The following is a 21,977-nucleotide window of genomic DNA, read 5'->3' as shown; positions in this document are numbered from 1 at the left end:
GGACCCTGAGGATGAGTTCCTTTTATTAAGTGCACTAAAGGCAGGTCTACACTACCGCTTAAGTTGATCTAACTTACATCACTCAGGGTATGTCTTCACTACCCGCTGGATCGGCGGGCAGCGATCGATCCAGTGGGGATCGATTTATTGCATGTAGTCTAGACGCGATAAATCGGCCCCCGAGCGCTTTCCCATCGATTCCCGTACTCCAGCACCGCGAGAGGCGCAGGCAGAGTCGACGGGGGAGTGGCAGCAGTCTACTCACCACAGTGAAGACACCATGGTAAATTGATCTAAGTACATCGACTTCAGCTACGTTATTCACGTAGCTGAAGTTGCGTAACTAAGATCGATCCCCACCCCTAGTGTAGACCAAGGCTCAGTGGTGTGAAAAAGACACCCTCCTGAGTGATGCAAGTTACAGTGACCCAAGCACTGTCCACACTGCCGTTATGTGCAGCTGCGCCAATGTAGCGCTTCTGGTGTAGACCTGCTCTAAGATATGGGACGATGTTCAGACTATGCAGCTAGTTTGTAGAAAGGTAAGTACTTTTAACTAGTAAACTGCTTTTACTAGGGTGCATTTTTAAATAATGAATCTTATGATAGTTGTAATAATTGAGTAATTAGTATAGTAATCTAAATGTAATTCAGTTTAATTTACAAGAGAAAATTGTTCATTTTAATTTTTGGAATAGCTTCCTTTTATAACCAGCATGCCTTATGAGATACTTAATTTGGATAGATGAATGGTTTGTTTTATACTTGGAAGTTTAAAAAAAGTTCAGAAAACGCAAATCACATAAAATCCTCCTTCTTCTGTCTTTTTTTTAAAGATCATCCTATTATGATGGGTTTTGAGCCCCTTGTTAACCAGAGGTTGCTCCCTCCAACTTTTCCTCGATATGCAAAAATAATTAAAAGGGAAGAAATGGTCAACTATTTTTCGAAACTTATAGACAGAATAAAAACTGTATGTGAAGTGGTCAACTTAACTAATTTGCACTGTATATTGGTGAGTGTGAATACTGCTTATTATCTTTATGTAAATAGAGATAAGAGCTTATTATCTAGCTCTTTCAAAAAAGGAATGATTTCATATATATGTTTCTTATTGTTCATAGAACAGAGGTTGTTTGTTTAAAACTTCAGTTTTTCCCTCCTTTGTAAAACCCTCTTAGAAGTTTGAAATTACATTTCTTCCTGCTACTTACTACTTTTCCTTTTAGCAAATATCTTTTTTTTCCCTCTCCTATTCCTTTGCTCTCCATCTCTTGTTAAATCATAATTACAGATAATGATGGAGCACAGTAGGACTAATTAACTTGTCTTCCTGTTCTAATTGGAAAGAAAGCTGCATCTATGGCAGCAGAACACAATATAGTCCTTATAGCAAGGGTGGGCAAACTTTTTGGCCTGGGAGCCACATCTAGGTATGGAAATTGTATGGCGGGCCATGAATGCTCACGAAATTGGGGGTAAGGGTGTGGGAGGGGGTGAGAGCTCTGGGAGGGGGCCAGAAATGAGGAGTTCAGGGTGTGGGAGGGGGCTCTGGGCTAGTGCGGGGGGGTGGTGAGAGCTCTGGGGTGGGGATGAAGGAGGGTGATCCAGGCTGGGACCGAGGGGTTTGGAGGGCGGGAGGGGGCTCCGGCTGGGGGTGTGGGCTCTGGTGTGGGGCCGTGGATGGGGGTTTGGGGTACAGGAGGGGGCTCCAGGCTGGGATCGAGGGGTTCAGCGGGTGGGAGGGGGATCAGGGCTGGGGCAGGGGGTTGCCGGGGCCAGGGGCAGATGGGTGCAGGTTCCGGGTGGTGCTTACCTCAATCATCTCCCGGAAGGAGCGGCATGTCCCCTCTCCGGCTCCTACGTGGAGGTGTGGCCAGGCACCTCTGCGCGCTGCCCTGTTCACTGGCGCTGCCCCTGCAGCTCCCATTGGCCAGGAACCGCAGCCAATGGGAGCTGCGGGGGGCGGGGCTTGGGGTATGGGTAGGAGCAGGAGGGGGCACATGGTGGCTGCTTCCCGGGAGCCACGTGGAGCTACAGCATGCACAGAGCGGGGCAAGCCCCCGACCTGCTCCCTGGCAGGAGCTTGAGAGCCGGATTAAAAGTTCTGGGGGGCCAGATGTGGCCTGCAGGCCAGTTTGCCGATCCCTTCCTTACAGTATTGAAGAGGATACTGACTTTTCTTCTGCTTTTTTTATTTCTTCCCAGCAGTGAGTGAGTTAATACAATTTTTAGAATTCTGATAAGCAATATTCCATCCCAAGTTATTGCATAGATTTAAAATAAGCACTTAACTCCATGGTTAACTCCATCCCTGTTCAGAGACTCGCAAATACATGTTTAACTTTAAGCATAAATTCTTTCCAGCCTAACAGAGGCTTCCCAAAATTAGGGCCTGTAAAAGTTAAGATGGGTTTAAATGTTTGGTCTACATTTTTATTTTCTAACATTTCACTGAATTACAAAAGAGGCATGGTTGCACTGGCCAGAGTTCCAAGAAAGAGGACAAAGATCTTTTAAACATTATAATAACTCTTTGTATTAGACATGCTGTCTGTAATACTAATAAACTCCTCATTTTCATAAAACAGTTGATATTAGTTGAATAGTCAGTCCTATCCTGTCATTTACACAACTCAAGTTGGAGATGACCTTAACAGTTTGATAGTGTGTGTTTTATAATTTTATCGTACTGTTGGTAGTTGGAAAGAATTTTAATAATCTTCTAGTTTTATTCAGTAAGATTTAGGATTTTAAAAACTTTTGTACTTTAAGACAAAATCATATATCAACTGCAAAATGTATTGTTTGTTTTTTAAGCTTATTCACACTTATTTCATATTAAAGATTTAACTTTTTTGTACATTTCAAACTGGTATATTAACCTTACTTCTCTTTCCATCCTAAATGTAAATTAGGATTTTTTCTGTGAATTTAGCGAGCAATCACCTTGTGTTCTTTCAAGATCTCTCTTACAGGCAAGTCCTAATTTATAATGAAATGTCTCTTACATTTTTATAACAGCACTAGAATAAAATAATCACTTCATTTAAGAACCTACATTATTCTTGTTTTAAATGTTCAAATTATATAGTTGATATCAACACAGTCATTAGTATGAAAGATTTAAAACAAAAATTGAACTCTTCAGATTTTTGTGTATCAAATGTTTGTTTTTTATTTTGAATAGCTGGCAGTCTAAATACAGTATTGTTTTTATTTATTGTTGATTAACTTGAGCAAATGTGTTGTGAAGATGGTATGAACACAGTTAAATCCACTTCCCTTGCAGTAAGCCAGGAGTGTGCAGACACTCTTCTAAAGCCTCTCCATCTACATCTTCCCTGTGCAGTCTCAGTGTGGGATTTAATTAGTGTAGTGAGCCTCGTGCTCATCCTCCACCCGTGGCTGAATTTCACCCACAGCGTATTCCTACTGCTACATGAAGGTTGGGAAAGAACTGAATGTGTGTAGCCTTTTCACTCCTCAGTGTTCCCTGAAATAATACTGTAAGCTTTATTGACCCAGAGTAAAATACCTTCTTACAGCAGGCTTTGCTTTGAACAGGGGTATCCAGATGTCAGAACTTGATTATCTTTGATCCTGGAGCTCCTGGAAAAATAATTTTTTGTTTGTTGGTTTGTTTGGTTTTTTTGTGGGAAATTGTGAAATGCTTTTTTTTAAATTTTCCACAGAATATTTTGGTTTTTAAATGAAAAACCAAAAACCTCTAATTGAAAAAACAAAACTTTTCAGACTTAAAATAATTTGTGCTCAAGAAAACAAAAAATGATAATTTTTTTAAAAACCAAAGATACAAAAATTACCAAAAATGTTTTTCAGTTTTCGGTTGTTCCGCAGAAAACTGGAAGATTTTGACCAAAATTAAAATTTTTCATTTTGGTCAAAAAGCCATTTTTTGTTGGAAAAACTGTTTGAGAATTTTAGATAGCTCTAAATGTCAAGCTGAGTGAGGGGAAAGAGAAGGAGGGTTCACCTCACAGTGCCATTAATTTACACCCAAATGAAACATTACTCCTCGCCTAATCTCTGGGCAGGTAAGGAGCATTGTTAGCAGGGTCCCATTTACTGTGTGAAACATCAGAGAACATATGCAACAATGACCCATGGTTAGGGGAGTGGCTGAAAGGAGGCAAGACAGCTATTACAGACCAAAGCAAATGTGAACAGCTGGGGAGGCTTGCAAGAGGCGCCTGTAACTTGCAAAACTCCTAAACTGCATTGAAGCAGACACCTTCTTATAGTGTCATAGCTCCATTCAAGTCATAACTGCACTTGTAGTTTACGTCAGCTGAGATTCTTCCTTTCTAACAGGCAAGTTCCTCAGCTGTGGAGCTCCAAAGGTGCCTACCAGCAGATCCTGCTTCACATGCACTTTAAGAGTGCTGCAGCAGGGGGATTCTGTGGTCATGGAGGGGAAAGTAAAATGGGAACCGGGCAATGGCTTCGGAGGCAAAAGAAAACGTAGCTAAATAGAAGTTATTGCAAGGCAAGTTCCTTTTCCACACCTCTCCTATTGTCTGCATTTTCTCCTGCCTTCTGGGGAACTGCTTAGCCTCTTCTCTGCCACTCCCCAACGGATCCTGGCCAGCAATCTGTGTAGCACACATAGGAATTCATGTGTCAAACCTTCAGAATAGAGGACAACTCTATTATTAGTGCAGCTGTAGAATTAGTTTGCATGCTGGGCCTCCATGATTGTAAGCTGAGAGTGAGGTGAGCAGTGCTCACTGCCCCTGTTGCCTCGGGGATGAGGACTCCCTACATGCCTGCCTATTTTGGGTCTCTCACCTACCAAACCATTTAACTTTCTGAAATAATGTAACTACTGTAGTTACTTTACAAATCGACTATTTTTAAAAAAAGTAATTTCTAAAAATAGATGATTAACTTCAAAAAAATCTTTTCCTTCCAGACTACATTCCTTGTGGATAACAAGAAGGTGTTTGGTACGCATCTCATACAAGACATGGTGAAAGATGCATTAAGATCTTTTGTCAGTCCTCCAGTACTTTCTCCTAAGTAAGTAGAGCAGCCTGGGTTCTGTCTATTTAAGCAGCAGTACAAAATATTTCACATGCCTTTCTGTTTAAAAAGAAGAATCAAAACCCCAGTTCAGTTAGATACAACTGATTTATGTTTTTCTATAAGTAGAGAATCTTAATGTTTGTGTTTGAAGTAGTCACATAAAAATTTCAATAGTGGTTACAGTGGTGGATTAGCCACTTGGCCAACGGGGCTAGTGCTTGGGGGCCCCAGCCAATTGGGGGGCCCCTGGAAAGTGATAGCGCTCTGCCCATCCAGCGCTCCTGCCAGGTAGTAGGGACGGGGCACGGGGGCTTGCCCTGCTCCACCTTCCTGGCACTCCTGCTGGGAAGTGGGGGAAGCCCCCGGACCCCAACCCTGCTCCCCGGCAGGAGTGCTGGGCGGGGCCGGGGCAAGCCCCCTTGCTCTGAACCCATTTTCCCAGCAGGAGCTCCGAGGGAGGGAATGGCAGGAAGAAGAGGTGGGGAGGGGGCCCCTAATCCGCCTCTGGGTGGTTATTATAGTACTCCAGGTTCTCCATGAATTTTGTCCCATATAAATCAGTGTCCTCCAACTCTTTCATTCTGTGTACTGTTTTGTAAGAGAGACACCCCCCCCCCCCCCCCGCTAATGGATATGTTGTCTCCCAACTCCCTAAGTTTGCACTGATTTGTTTCTCAAAATGTTGCATTCTGGGGCTCTCTTACTGAATCTGCACACCATAGTTGGAAAACCACTGACAGGCTAGAAACCTCTGACTGCTAGACACTGGGACTGGATGTCAGGAGATGTGGATCACTCAATAAATTGACATATTTTGCTCATTCCTTCTAGCATCTGGCACCAGCCACTGTCAGAAGACAAGATACTGGACTAGATGGACCATTGGTCTGACCTAGTATGATGGTCATTCTTAGGTTCTTATGACGTAGATAGTATAGGTTGTCCTCTTTTTTTTTCCCTAACATAGCTAAAGTCAGTATCTCCTCTCTTAATTGAGTAACGGTCAGTATTTACAGCAATCATTGTTTCATTTGATATCGCTCTGGCTGTTTCCTTATAGATGTTGTCTGTATAACAACCATCAGGCTAAGGACTACATTGATTCTTTTGTGACCCATTGTGTTCGGGTAAGTGTCAGTTGTCTTACAAAGGCCTTTAATACATATTTAGGCACTGTCAAAGGAATTCAGCTCCTGTGAAAATGAGATTGAGATACCTAACTTTAGGCCAGAATTTTTAAACCTGGATTCCTAAATTCTTAACCTTTTAGAAACAAACATAACTGTTGCAATTTGCAATCCCAGGACCATCGTATGGGGGACAGGTTTTGTAGTAATTTATAAAATGGGTATACATCTCCAGTAATGGAAAGTAATTTCATGTAACCTGCAAACACATACTGTTTTTCAAAAAGTGTAAATATTTATCCTTCTATCCAGTTTGGAGATGTCTGTTTAGTATCTGTGTTTGAAGAGCTTAATGTATTGAAAAACACAGCACAATGTAAAAATCTGAGAAAATGTATTTAGGCATGAATCCTTTCACACATCCTGCTTGGTTGTGTATTTACTGTGGCTCAATCTGTAAATAAAAATACATTATGTGGGATACCTTTAGGTTTAAAATTCATCAGTGGTTCTTCTATTTCAGCCGTTCTGTAGTCTGATTCAAATCCATGGACACAATAGGGCTCGCCAGAGAGATAAACTGGGTCATATTCTTGAAGAATTTGCCACTCTGCAGGATGAGGTAATGTAGCAGCCAGGAGGCCAGCAGGCTTCATCCTCCTGTGTGTTTTTTCCACAATGGAATATCTTGTGTTGGGCTTCCTGTAAATGAATGAAGGTTTGTTCCCCCACCATAACCTTTAACGTCTGTTTCTTAACCTTAAAATACTCTGCTTCTGCTCCCTGCACTTGTTAAAGCTGCCAGTGCGCACAAGGTTAACAGAGTAAAGAAGCTTGGTTCTAAGCCACTTTAAATTCAGAGCACATCTTGTTTCAAAGATGAAATTGCATCTGTACAAAATGAATGTATAATATATTAATTGCAAATCTGTGTAACAAACCTGATTTCTTAAAGTGTAAAATGTTACATAATACATAAAATACATAAAACTTACATTTACCTCCCTGTCATCCAACATTAAAGAATACATACTTAAATCATCTATGAAACTGTTTCTGAATTGGAGGATGATTGACCTTGGTGGGAGGTTGTGTTTCACTTGTAGGAGTTGGATTTATTTTTTAAGAGATAATGAAAAACACTACTTTCCAGGCTTTGCATGTTAAGGGACAGAGCAGAGGAGTGTGGAATGGGAAGATTTTTGTTGCCTTTGTGGTGGGTCAGTGTTCCATGGGGGTGCTTAGTAGAGGGGTTTGTCAATATTGCTCTTGAGGTGTTTCTTCCTGAGTAAACAGTTTGTTGTTGTGTTGTTTTGTTTAGGACTATGGAGGCTCTCTCAATTGTAGTGTTTCATGATAAAAAAAAATTGAAACTCTTCAGACATTTAGCCTAAAATAAAAACAATAGAAGATTCTTTATTTTTATATTATTTTGCATGCTGAAGCCATATTCTAGTGATTTTTTTTTTTTTACAACTCGGTGCTGTGGAAGTTTCCAGAAATATTGTCAATTACCTCTATGATATTGTAACCTAACAAGCTGTTGCTCCTGGTCTCACAGTTGCACATAGTATGTGGCTACAATACTCATGCTGGTTTGCCAAACGTTAGTAAATTTGACTATTCAATAATTAAAACCTTCAATAAAATTAAATCATTTGTCAGTGAATATGGCAGTGCAGTATAGAAAAATGTTTATCATCTTCTACCCCAGACAGTGAGTAAATTACATAACCCAGATTTATGTGCTTTTTGGACTGCTGAAGTCACGGTCTGTGAAAACTGATTTCCCTTGTTAATATGTAATATGGATTTATTGACCTTATTTTCATTTAGAATTTTGTGAGGGTTTTAATTGTGGTAAAACCATGAATATTGTTTCTCAGTATGTTCTCACTTTCCTGTAGCTATGCTATTTTTACTGAACAGTTTTCTGTGTCTTTTTCTGGTAGGCAGAGAAAGTAGATGCAGCACTTCACAGTATGCTGCTGAAACAGGAACCCCAAAGGCAACATCTGGCTTGTTTGGGGACCTGGGTCCTCTACCATAATCTCCGCATCATGATACAGTATCTTCTGAGTGGCTTTGAATTGGAACTTTACAGTATGCATGAGTATTATTACATATACTGGTAAGAATACACATTATTAAAAGCTTTAGGGGGAATGTTCCCACAGAGCCCAGCCTGTAAATGTATAGAACAGTGTTAGGCCAAAGTTTAAACTGGGACTTAGAACAATTCTCTCATCCCAGACTGACTGCACAAAATATTTAGTCTCACTGTATCATAAAAATTAGAGATGGGGGGAAAAAACCTATTGGGCCATCTCGTCCCTTCTCCCATGTTTGTTCTCTACAATGTATTCATTAACGTACTGTCCAGATCACTACTTGGCTCCTTATTTAGCTTGTTCTAATAGCTCTCATGAAAGTGGTTTAGTCACATGAGAAGCAATGCTGACTGTGGCAGTAAGCATAGATTTAAAAGGAAAAAACACTACCTGCTTCTGGTTTATATTCTCTTCCCTTCCAACAACGCTAATCTCATTAGATATTTTTAACATTTAGACACATTGAATTGAGAGATCATTTTAAAGTGTGCTGTCTGAAAAGTGACTATTTAAAAACAACATCTTACTCCAAATGTATCCCCTGTCTATATCCAGAGCAGTACCTTCTGTTTTTAGTGAAAAAGAGAGTGTGTGTGTGGGTGAGGTAATATCTTTTATTGGACCAACTTATTTTTGTGAAAAAGTAAGATTGCAGTGTGCAGAAACAACATACATGCTTTTCTATTATACTCCTTCCACCTTGAACTACTTTCCATAGGAGGAGATGGCCAAAAGGAAAGAAAAATATGTTTTAAATGGCTTGTGTGTAATGGACCAATAAAGCACTCATATCTTAAACTGACATTTTAATGCTATTTTTTTTAACTCAGTTGAAAATAAATTCTAATGTATAGTACATACTGTACTGTTACTCTTCAAAGGACTACATACTACTTGCATCTGGTAAGGGAAAGTCAAATCCCCTACATCAGAGTGTTTATAAAAAGTTGCATTAGGAAAACAGACTACAAAATACATTTTCATTAACATCAAGACTAGTATCCTGTCTTCTGATAGTGGCCAGAGCCAGATGCTTCAGAGAGAATGAACAGAATAGGGCAGTTTTGAGTGATCCATCCCGTTGTCCAGTTCCAGGTTCTGGTAGTTGGAGGTTTAGGGACACTGGGAACATGGGGTTGCATCACTGACACTCTTGGCTAATAGTCATTGATGAACTTATCCTCCATGAACTTACCTAATCCTTTTTTGAACCTAGTTATACCTTTTGGCCTTCACTGCATCCCCTGGCAATGAGTTTCACAGGTTGACTGTGCATTGTGCTACTTCTTGTGTTATATGAAGGGGTAAATAATGCTTCCCTATTCACTTTCTCCATACCATTCATGATTTTATAGACCTATCATGCCCCTGCACTTAGTATTCTCTTTTCTAAGATGACCAGTCCCAGTCTCTTTAATCTCTCCTTCTATGGAAGCTGTTCCACGCTCTTAATCATTTTCATTGCCCATCTGTGTACCTTTTCCAATTCAAGTATCTTTTTTGAGATGGGGTGACCAGAACTGCATGAAGTATTCAAGCTGTGGGAGTACTATAGATTTATGTAGTGCATTATGATATTTTCTGTTTTTATTGTCAATCCCTTTCCTAATGGTTCCTAACATTGTTAGCTTTTTTGACTGCCACTGCACGTTGAGCAGAAGTTTTCAGAGAATTATCCACGATGACTCCAAGGTATTTCTTGGGTGGTAAGAGCTAATTTTGATCCCATCATGTTGTATGTACAGTTGGAATTATTTTCTCCAATGTGCATTACTTTGCACTTATCAACATTGAATTTCATCTGCCATTTTGTTGCCCAGTCATCCAGTTTAGTGAGATCCCTCTGTAACTCTTTGCAGTCAGCTTTGGACTTTGCTATCTTGAGTAATTTTGTGTCATCTGCAAATTTTGCCTCTTCACTGTTCTTCTGCCCCTTTTCCAGATATTACAAATTCCAGATCTTACTGAGGGTGTGAGACAATCCTTAATTTTATAATACTACCATTGATGCCAGTCTATGAATTTGGCTACCAGGGGTAGTAAGGGCAGTAAAACTGGTTCCATGTTGGAATTTCGTAATTTACTTTCAAACTAAGGCATTTGAAGAAAACATTATAGTAACTAATGAATTTGTTGCTATTTGATTTTAGTAGATTTTTCTTTAAGGCCAGAAGGGACCATTAGGTTAGTCTGACCTACTATATACCAGGCCAGTAAATTTCACCCACTTACCCCTGTATTGAGCCCCACAGCTTGTGTTTGGCTAACACATATCTTCCAGAAAGGCCTTCACTCTTGATTTGAAGATAGATTTCAATAGATGGAGATTCCATCACTTCCCTTGGTAGTTTGTTCCAGTAGTTAATAACCCTTACTGTTAAAAATGTGTGCCTTATTTCTTATTTGAATTTGTTTGGCTTTAACTTGCAGCCATTGGTTCTTGTTATGCCTTTCTCTACTAGATTAAAGAACCCTTTTAGTGCCTGGGATTTTCTCCCCATTAAGGTACTTATACATTGTGGCAATTATGATTAGTATCCATTTGCTGATGATCTTTTTTCTCCACTTTTAATGACTGTACATCTCAGTACTATAGTTTAACTATGATAAGTACCCATTCAATTTGATCTTTAAGTGAAGACCAAAAAAATATTATTGTTTAAGAAAATAATACTCAGTTGAAGCATTCATCAGAATTCTGTCAGTAACAACATTTCTGGACTGAACTATGAATTTTTTTGAAGACTTATATTTATTTTTACTTTTCATGCTCTGTACTCCTAGAGCAGTTTTCCCACCACCTTTGCTATTAGTTTGAAAGAAGGCCAGAACTTTGTTCATAAGATGTAGTATCACTTTAGGAATCTCTTGCAGAATTCTGTGTGTAATGGTTGAATATTAATTAATTCCTGGGCTTCCTTAAAGTGATAATCCATGATTTTACTTATTAAAAATTGTAATGCTTGAAATTAGGGCTGTCAAGCAATTAAAAAAACTAATCACGATTAATTGTGCAATTAATCGTGCTGTTAATAATAGAATACCATTTATTTAAATATTTTTGGATGTTTTCTACATTTTCAAATATATTGATTTCAATTACAACACAGAATATAACGTTACAGTGCTCACTTCATTTTTTGATTACAAATATTTGCACTGTAAAAAAACAAAAGTAGTATTTTTCAGTTCACCTAATACAAGTACTGTAGTGCAGTCTCTTTATCATGAAAGTTGAACTTACAAGTGTAGAATTATGTACAAAAAATAGCTACATTCAAAAATAAAACAATGGAAAACTTTAGAGCCTATGAGTCCACTCAGTCCTATTTCTTGTTCAGCCAATCACTCAGACAAACAAGTTTGTTTACATTTGCAGGAGATAATGCTGCCTGCTTCTTGTTTACAGTGTCACTTGAAAGTGAGAACATGCATTCGCGTGGCACTGTTGTATCAGACGTCACAAGATATTTACGTGCCAGATGTGCTAAAGATTCTGTGTCCCTTCATGCTTCAACCACCATTCCAGAGGACATACATCCATGGTGATGACGGGTTTTGCTCGATAACAATCCAAAGTAGTGCGGACTGACACATGTTCATTTTCATCATCTGAGTCAGATACCACTAGCAGAAGGTTGATTTTTCTTTTTTGGTGGTTCGGGTTCTGTAGTTTTCACATCCGAAGTGTTGTTCTTTTAAGACTTTTGAAAGCATTCTCCTCACCTCATCCCTCTCAGATTTTGGAAGGCACTTCAGATTCTTAAACCTTGGGTCGAGTGCTGTAGCTATCTTTAGAAATCTCACATTGGTACCTTCTTTGCATTTTGTCAAATCTGTTCTTAAAATGAACAACATATGCTGGGTTATCATCTGAGACTGCTATAACATGAAATATATGAGCAGGAGACATGCATTTCTTTCCCAAGGAGTTCAGTCACAAATTTAATTAACGCATTATTTTTTAACAAGCGTCATCAGCATGGAAGCATGTCCTCTGGAATGGTGGCCGAAGCATGAAGGGGCATACGAATGTTTAGCATATCTGGCCCATAAATACCTTGCAATGATGGCTACAAAATTGCCATGCGAATGCCTGTTCTCACTTTCAGGTGACATAAATAAGAAGCGGGCAGCATTATCTCCCATAAATGTGAACAAACTTGTTTGTCTGAGTAATTAGCTGAACAAGAAGTAGGACTGAGTGGACGTATAGGCTCTAAAGTTTTACATTGTTTTGTTTTGGAGTGCAGTTATGTAACAAAATATATATATATATATTTATAAATTGCACTTTCATGATAAAGAGATTGCACTACAGTACTTGTATGAGGTGAATTGAAAAATACTATTTCTTTTGTTTATCATTTTTACAATGCAAATATTTGTAATCAAAAATAATAATATACAGTGAGCACTGTACACTTTGTATTCTGTTTTGTAATTGAAATCAATATATCCAAAAATATTTAATAAATTTCTATTGATATTCTATTGTTTAACAGTGCAATTAAAACTGTGATATTAATGGCAATTTTAAAAATCATGATTAATTTTTTTTAGTTAATCGCGTGAGTTAACTGCATTTGAAGCATTGTCAATATTTTTAAAAAAATACTAGTTTAAAAAAAATTTAAAAGGGACTCCTTTAAAATACGTAGTCTCTGTAATTTAATATGTACTGTTCCTAAACTCTTGGATTATTTAAGTATTAGTCTGAAGTCTTTTTAAAGATTTTTGAAATGGTTAGAAGTCATCGAACTGAATACTTACACAATACCATGGCTTTGATTTAAACTAGCAAAAGAACAAAAGTCATTTTATACCATCACTGAGCTTTATGGTCAAGGAAATATCAATTGAGTATAGCCATCTGTTTTCTTCATGAAAGAAAATGCACAATGTGTAATAACAGCACATGCATTATATATAGTTTGCTGTGTAGTATGTAATAGCTGGATACTATTTTATTGTAGGTATCTGTCTGAGTTTCTCTATGCCTGGCTGATGTCAACACTGAGCCGTGCTGATAGCTCTCAAATGGCAGAAGAGAGAATAATGGAAGAGCAGCAGAAAGGCCGTAGTAGTAAGAAAACAAAGAAAAAGAAAAAAGGTAGAATAGGTTTAGTGTTTCTTTTATTTCTCTCATACTGGCATTATACCTGTGTAACTTCACTGACCTCAAGTGGTATGTCTGCACTGCAATGTAAGCCCAGGGTTAGTGGGACTCAAGTCAGCTGACCCATGTTAGGGAATCCTGGGCATGAGTATCTACATTGTATTTTAACCCAGTGTTGGTACTTTTCTAACCCATGCTCAAACCTAGGGCTTTTGCATTCACACTGCAGTGCGCAGACCCGAGTCAAAGTAAACATATCCCAGAGTCCCTAGCGCCATTCCCCTCCCCAGATGTGGCTACTCTAGCCCTGGGACCGTGGTGCACTGTGGGAAGACTTTACTGCCTGCCCTGCATGTTACCAGGAAGCAGCTCGCTTTGCAAAAGGCCTCATTGTTTCACTCTCCATTGCAAACCCAGGAGGCTCTCTGACAGATTGGTGATCAGAAGAGAATGGGTTAATGCTGATCTGAGCAGCTTCTGTTCACAAAGGGGTGATGGCTTCTGTTTTCAATAGAGTGGATTGCAGATTGCTTGGATAGAGAGTGTTAAGGAAATTGTCCTATGGAATTGTGAGATACTTCTGGCTGACCCCCGGGATCTGAATGAAGCAAGGCTACATCTACACTGCAAGGCAATAGGGCTCGAACCCTGGTCCCAACTTAACTTGAGCTCAGACCCTCCAGCCCTGCAGGGACCTGGGACCATGGGTCCAAACCCTGGGTTAGCGCAATTGCTGGGTAGATGCAATGGAAGTTCGTGCTTGAGACCAGTGTTACAGTGCAGACATACCCAAAGAGTTACTCCTGATTCTTATAATTGTGAGGTTAGCGTTTTGTCCTTACTGTCTTCTATTAGGAAAAAAAATCGGGTTGTTGCCTGGGGCTGCATGTGAAACTTGTTTTTGATTAATTGAATATGATTTAATCCATATACCAGCACTTTCCAACACTTTGCAAACTGAGCCTCTCTTCAGGAAGACAAAATTACCTGCATCTTTCCTTCAACTGTGCCATGTTACCAGCACACTGTGGGAGAAATGTTTACTACTACTGTTCCACACTTCCAGGGGAGCATGCCTGTGCTTTGGAAAACACTGTCCTACAAAAAGTATAGCTTTATGAAGGCAACATTTGTCTGAGTGTGAGGTGGAGTACGTATTGTCAGATCACATTTTTATTATATTCCTAAGAAGTTCTATCGGGCTCCAGTTCCGCAAGGTACATAAGCTTGTACTTAGCTTGGAGAATGTAAATTGTCCCATTAAAGTCCAGGGACTTCTCATGCGAATAAAAGTTAGGTGTGTACTTAAGTACCTTGCTTAACTGGGGACCAAATAAGCATGTCTGTATGTCTTAATTTAAAAGGAGAGTTTCTGATTTTTAGAGAAGGTGACAGGAAAACCATGTGATATTTGCAATTAACTATTTTAATGAACTAGTAGTTGCAAAAAAAAAGTTTGCCTGCATTTGTTCTGTATCATTATTTTGAGTGGAAAATCTTTGTATATGGAATTTACAGTTCGCCCTCTGAGCAGAGAGATCACCATGAGCCAAGCATATCAGAATATGTGTGCTGGGATGTACAAGGTAACTTATTACTGAACAGATGGTGTACATAGGCTTCAAATTTGTTGTATGGTGGTGTTAAGCATTAAAATCTCTCCCTCCCCTCTTTTTTTTTGTAATCTGTGTCCATTCTATTCTTGGTTCTGAGAATCAGGCCCTCATTTTTGGCATGCCAAGCCCCCCTAAAGAAATTTCCTACTCTAAATAGTGTTTTATCAGACACAGAATAATGCCATTTAAAATCTTCTAATGAATATGAGTAAGGATAAATAGTCTGTGCTGAAACCATTATCTTTAGGCACTGGAACTTGTTTATAGTGCCCTCCCCTGTCACCAAACAAGGTTGGATACCAAAAACTATAAATGATACTAGCTGAAATATAATAAAACAAGCACTAAAGGTACATTAAAATGGAAGTACCATGTAGTGCTAAAAGAAATGTAATGCTGATTCCCTAGCCTCCCCATTCTCTGCCCTCTGACATGTGAGTAGAGGTGAAATATTAGCTGACTCAACAGAAGTGCTTCTGATGTGGTTTGATATCTGAGTAGGCTCTTTTGTGAATCACTCCATCCTGTCTCTCAAAATTAAAAAGAGGAGGAGTTACCTTGCTAACCATTTGCTGACTTGTTTGATGCATTATAAAGCACATGAAAAGTCCATTCTCTAGGCAGACAAATAGACAAGAGTAGAATCCAGAGACAGGAGACATACAATTAAAACCTTTTTGCATCAAATGCCTGGAAAAGTATTTCAGAATGACTTTTTTTCCCATCCTGCCTGTGTGTACCATTGCTGATTCCAAGATGCGGTAGTGCTTGTGTGTTATGACAAAATGCTAAAGGTTTCACCTTGGTCTTTCTTATTCATTCCTTCCCCTTAGACGATGATAGCTTTTGACATGGATGGTAAAGTGAGAAAACCCAAATTTGAGCTTGATAGTGAGCAAGTTCGATATGAGCACAGGTTTGCTCCATTCAACAGTGTCATCACGCCACCACCAGTGCACTATCTGCAGTTCAAGGTGAACTCTTTTCAAACAATCTTAAAACATTTAGATTCAACTCTGCCTTTCAATATGTTTATACATTTCTTGTAAGATCAGGCCCTGCATGTACACATACATGCCTAGTGGCTGATTTTATAGTTCATATTGATGCATCTCAATGTATTGAAGGACAGTATCATGCCTTTGAGTACTGTGCTATAAGTTAAAGGTATCTTTCATTTTTCTAAGTTATTATTTAAGCCAAGTAGAGAATGACAAGAGGCTGTTCACTGTATTTGCAGTAAGGAAAATAAATTGAACTTTCCTAAAATTGGACTTTTAGGCATTTTTGCCAAGTTTTGTTGCTGTTACTCTTTGTAATGTGTGCATTTGTGTGAAAAGGATATCAAATTTGACAGACTCTCAGCTAGAATAATATACATTTAGAAAAGGTAGTTTAACAGTTGAAGTATTATTACTTTGCAAACAAGCAAGGTATATGAACCAAATATGAAAGCAGTTTTGCATGTAAAATGAACATTGATAACGCAAATCAGACCATCCTTGCTTTCTGTGTGTCAACAAGGCTATATCATCTTACCTATCTTTAGAATTATGCAATTTTTTTTTTTTTTAAGGAAAAGTAACTTTTAAAAAAATTTTGTCCAACCTGTGCACACGAGCCTGTGCTTGATAACCACCTAATCTTATTGCTCTTCCCCTGTCCATCTTTCCTCCTTAGTTATTCCCCACTGTTTTGCTGCCTACTTGATCGCATCACTGCTGCAAATAGATTGCAAGTTCTCCAGAGCAGGGATCATGTCGTTTATTTGTGCTCTGAGGTGTCTTAGCACACTTTTTGGTGTTCTAAAATAATAAGCTATTTAATAAAGATTACAATACATGCGATTTAACTGGTTAAAGCAAATACTAACTTGACCTCTGCTATTTAGTGGTGTTAATATTTTAACCAGTACTCAGTTTGACTTAAGGAATACTGTGACTGCTTTTGATTGGGATCAGAAAACAATGTAGAAAGGTTTATGTGCTGTTGACTATTAGTTTTAATATATATATATATTTTGTGATATTTAGGAAATGTCTGACCTAAATAAATACAGCCCTCCTCCACAGTCCTCTGATCTCTATATGGCAGCTAGCAAACACTTCCAGCAGGCTAAAATGATACTGGAGAATATTCCTAACCCAGATCATGAGGTAAGGCTGAACTGAAATGTAGAGAAAGAGAAGTTTCTTGTTTGGAATACGTTATTGGCTTTGTCATTAGTTCTAACTGAAATACTTTTTGTTATGAATTAAAATGTGCTAGCAAATTATAATTTAGTTATTAAAGTGCTCAAGTATTTAATTTTAAATTGTCAGCTTCCCACATTGAACTGCCTGCTGTACACCATGATGTATAAGAACAGCAGCTTGTTAGAGAAGGAATGTGTCCTGTGCAACATGAAGCACAAAGTCAACCCCTGAAAAATAATACCTTGAAATTTGCAGAGGTTTGACCGTCATGAGAATGAATATGAAATACCATGTTTTATATGGTCTATTATATTAAAAATACTATTGTATTAAACGTAGTTAGTTGCTTTATCAAGATGGTTAAATATAATTTATATATTTGAAAATTTAGTACAAATTGCTTTGACCTCTTTTAAAATGGGATTGATATTCCAGTCCAAGTATTACATTGTGGAAGCAGCTTGATTTTTTTCAGTTATTTTTTCTTGGCCATAAATTGTCACTTGAAAGTTTTACTACTTTCTGTTAGGTCAACCGAATTCTAAAAGTTGCTAAACCCAACATTGTGGTCATGAAGCTGCTGGCAGGAGGACACAAGAAGGATTCTAAGGTAAGAAAATCACAATGAAATTGAATTTATTGTCTTTAACTACTGAATAACACAGTAAACAGTTCCATTTTGGCCACAGATCTAATAGCTGAATTTACAGGTTCTGTTTTTAACTGTTCTTAGCCTTAGAGGGAATAGAGATCTGATCCAAATATGGAAAAAATTAGAATTAAAAAATAAATGTGTTGACCCTTGAAACATGTTGAGAAGCTGTCACTTCAAGTTTTGAAATTTGTTATGCCCTCAAATGTTTGAACGTTGGGAGGGAAATTAGCTGGGAAGCTGCATCTGGAATGTAAATAGCAACAAAGACAGGAGCTATGATGTGGAAGGTGAGGCTAATGATGGAAGCAACAGCAGATGTGTATGGATAGGGTTAGACATTAAGAGGAAGAAGAGAAGGGAGAGCAGTTGATAGCAATGGGTCGAAGGAAGTACAAGTAAACAGTAGAAGGGTTGAGGACTGAGGAGAAACAGCAGCAGGTAGGGGAGGGGAACGGAAGAAATTAGCTGAGCCTTTGGCAGATAGTGGGTGAGGTGGAGAGTAGAGGAAAGCATTGGTGGGGCAGTATCCAGAAGGTAGAAACAGAAGTATGGGGAACACAAGGGGCAAGTGGGTGGGTGGACAAGAAGTAAGGTACTAGTGGGATAGCAGTTAGAAGGGTAGATCAGCAGCAATTAGTTTTTTAATCTTGTGTACTTGGAAAGAGAAGCAATTTCAGAAAAACAATTTAAAAAAAAAAAAAAAGTGCCTCACCTCTTCAGTACTCGTGCGTGGTTCCAATATAGTATATAAGAGGACTGACTTCCCCAAGGCAGAGATGTGAGGTCTTACGTCTGACTCAGTGAGATTTTAGTTTTTCCATCTACCTCCTTATTTTGTCCCAGTTCAATTGTACTTTTCTTTTTTTCCCTCTTTGTGTTGGTACCAACTCCATCATAGTACAGGCTGTAACTGAGAAGGCTGATGGCTTTCCCCAGATGGCAGTGTCCCTCTTCGCCCCTCACTAGTGGTGACTAGTCTTTCAGAGACTATTTTCCACAACTCAGAATAGCTTTTGATGATGATGGGTTTTTTTAAGTTGATTTTTAGCTGAAGAGATTTTCTTGGTTTGTGTTCTTTTTTGATATTTTAAAGCTTAAAAAAAAAAAATAGGTAAAACTAGCATTTTCTTCCAAGATAAGTATGCCATGAATTCCCCTTTCGAGCCCATAAAGTCAGTAGTGGTGTATGTCAGAGTAATCTTTTAAAACTCTCTCTTCCTCTAGGTTCCTCCAGAATTCGACTTCTCTCCTCACAAATATTTCCCAGTTGTGAAACTTGTTTGAAAGACCAGAGATTATTATTAGGATACCTGAACTGTAATCTGTATTTCAGATACCTGCTTTGAAATGGAGTATTTTATACTGTAGCCAGAAGTGAAATGGATCTCTTGGATAAAAGTACTGTTGTATGGAATATCTTTAGTCTGACGTCCTTATATGACCTGAATGACAACTGCTGTTTTAAAGTGGTTTGTATAATATTCTATGGGTGAAATGGTTTTTAATCAACTGCATTATTGAACAACATTGTACCTTATTTGGTTTTATTACAGATTTAATCATAAATCCTTTTAATGAATTCTGACTGACAATAGTGTTTGTAAGGATTTAATAACACTCATAGCTGAGTATGATACAGTACAATAGTACCTGTCTGATAGACGCAGCTGAGTTAAAGTGAAATTCTGGTTTGAACAAGGACTCTCTGAAAATGACATTATAGAATCATAGAAGTGTAGGACTAGAAGGGACCTCAAGAGGTTGTCTAGTCCAGTCCCCTGCACTCAAGGTAGGACTACGTAATAACTTGACCATTCCTGACAAATGTTTGTCTAACCTGTTCTTAAAAACCTCCAAAGATGGAGATTCCACAGCCTCCCTAAGCAATTTATTACAGTGCTTAACTACCCTGATAGGAAGTTTTTTCTAATATCCAACCTAAACTTCCCTTGCAATTTTAAACCCATTGCTTCTTGTCCTGTCATCAGAGATTAGACATTAGTAAGAACAATTTTTCATCCTCCTCCTTGTAACAACCTTTTTATGTACTTGAAAATTGTTATGTCCCCCACCCCGCCCAGTCTTCTCTTCTCCAGACTAAACCCAGTTTTTTCAATCTTTCCTCATAGGTCATGTTTTCCAGACCTTTAATCATTTTTGTTGCTGTCCTCTGAATTTTCTCCAGTTTGTCCACATCTTTCCTGAAATGTGGCGCCCAGAACTGGACAAAATACTCCAGCTGAGGCCTTATCAGCATGGAGTACAGTGAAAGAATTACTTGTGTCTTGCTTACAGTACTCCTGCTAATACATCCCAGAATGATGGTCGCTGCTGCTTCTTCTTGTTGCAAGAGTGTTACACTGACTCATATTTAGCTTGCGATCCACCATAGCCCCCAGATCCCTTTCTGCAGTACTCCTTCCTAGGCACTCATTTCTTATTTTGCATGTGTGCAATTGATTGCTCCTTCCTACGTGGAATACTTTGCATTTGTCCTTATTGAATTTCATCCTATTTACTTCAGATCATTTTGAATTTTAATTCTATCCTCCAAAGCACTTGCAACTCCTCCCAGCTTGGTATTGTCCACAAACTTTCAGTGTTCTTTCTATGCCATTATCCAAAAATAATTTATGAAGATATTGAACAGCACTGATCCCTGCAGGACCCCACTGGATATGACCTTCCAGCTTGTCACTTAACCACTGATAACTACTCTTTGGGAATGGTTTTCCAACTAGTTATGCACCTACCTTATAGTAGCTCAATCTAGGTTGTATTTCCCTGGTTTGTTTATGAGAAGGTCATGCGACACAGCATGAAAAGCCTTCGTAAAGTCAAAGCTCTACCACCTACCACTTCCTCCCTATCCACAAGGTTTGTTACCCTGTCAAAGAAAGCTATTGGGTCCGTTTGACGTGATTTGTTGTTGAGAAATCCATGCAGACTGTTGCTCATAACCTTATTATCTTCTAGGTGTTTGCAAATTGATTGTTTATGTTTAATAATTTGCTCCATTATCTTTCTCGGTACTGAAGTTAAACTGAGTGGTCTGTAATTCATTCCCTGGGTTGTCCTGATTCCCCTTTTTATAGATTGGCACTATATTTGCCCTCTTACAGTCCTCTGGATTCTTTCCCGTCTTCCATGCATTTTCTGTGATAATCACTAATGGCTCATATCTCCTCAGTTAACTCCTTGAGTATTCTAGGATGTATTTCATCAGGCCCTGGTGACTTGAAGACCTCTAACTTGTTTTTTTTCCCCTATTTTAGCCACAGATCCTACCTCATTTTCACTGGTGTTCACTATGTTAGACGTTCAATAGTTACTAACCTGTTTGGTGAAAAGTGAAACAAAAAAGTTAGCAGTGCTGCCTTTTCCACATGTTATTATTGTCTTTCTCTCCCCCCCCCCCCCATTGAGTAATAGGTCTACCCTGTCCTTGGTCTTCCTCTTGCTTCTAAAGTATTTGTAGAATGTTTTCCTGTTACCCTTTGTCTCTAGTTGAATCACATTTTGTGCCTTGGCCTTTCTAATTTTGTCTCTACACACTTCTGTTCTTTGTTTATATTTATCTTTTGTAATTTTACCTAATTTCCACTTTTTGTAGGACTCTCTTTTTGAGTTTCAGATCACTGAAGATCTCTTGGTTAAGCCAGCGGGGTCACTTGCCATATTTCCTGTCTTTGCTGCACAGTGATAGTTGGCTCTTGTACCCTTAAATGTCTCCTTGAAAAACTGCCAACTCTCTCAAACTGTTTTTCCCCTTAGACTTGCTTCCCATGGGATCTTACCTACCAATTCACTGAGTTTGCTAAAGCCTGCCTTCTTGAAATCCATTACCTTTTATTGGGCAGTTTTCCCTCCTACCCTTCCTTAGAATCATGAGCTGTCGTTTCATGATCACTTTTTCCCAAGCTGCTTTCCACTTTCAAATTCTCAACCAGTTTCTCCCTGTTTGTCACAATCAAGTCTAGAACAGCCTCTCTCCTAGTTGCTGCTCCAATGTGTTCCAAGAACTTGTTGGATAATCTGTGCCCTGCTGTATTATTTTCCCAACAGATGTCTGAATAGTTGAAGTCCCCCATCACCACCAAGTCCT

General features: G+C 38.7%; 1 protein-coding gene across 3 annotated transcripts in view; it reads left to right on the top strand.

Moving 5' to 3' along the window:
- The window catches only part of NAA35 (N-alpha-acetyltransferase 35, NatC auxiliary subunit), a 42,257-nt gene extending 22,891 nt beyond the window's left edge, over positions 1-19,366 (top strand). The window contains exons 12-23 of one of the 3 annotated variants that reach the window (XM_074953174.1): positions 837-1,015; positions 2,919-2,978; positions 4,937-5,043; positions 6,110-6,176; positions 6,700-6,798; positions 8,129-8,307; positions 13,264-13,400; positions 14,925-14,992; positions 15,856-15,996; positions 17,056-17,178; positions 17,747-17,827; positions 19,097-19,366. In XM_074953174.1, coding sequence (XP_074809275.1) covers positions 837-1,015; positions 2,919-2,978; positions 4,937-5,043; positions 6,110-6,176; positions 6,700-6,798; positions 8,129-8,307; positions 13,264-13,400; positions 14,925-14,992; positions 15,856-15,996; positions 17,056-17,178; positions 17,747-17,827; positions 19,097-19,156 — 1,301 coding nt within the window. In that variant the 3' untranslated portion in view covers positions 19,157-19,366. Of the gene's footprint in view, positions 1-836; positions 1,016-2,918; positions 2,979-4,936; positions 5,044-6,109; positions 6,177-6,699; positions 6,799-8,128; positions 8,308-13,263; positions 13,401-14,922; positions 14,993-15,855; positions 15,997-17,055; positions 17,179-17,746; positions 17,828-19,096 lie in introns of those variants that run through there. The other 2 variants (XM_074953173.1, XR_012639596.1) reach the window with 2 other exon arrangements.
- The last annotated feature ends 2,611 nt before the right edge of the window (positions 19,367-21,977 follow it).

The sequence above is a fragment of the Natator depressus genome, chromosome 5 (genome assembly GCF_965152275.1).
Source record: "Natator depressus isolate rNatDep1 chromosome 5, rNatDep2.hap1, whole genome shotgun sequence".
Lineage (NCBI taxonomy): Eukaryota > Metazoa > Chordata > Testudines > Cheloniidae > Natator > Natator depressus.
This window is presented reverse-complemented; position numbering and strand designations above follow the sequence as displayed.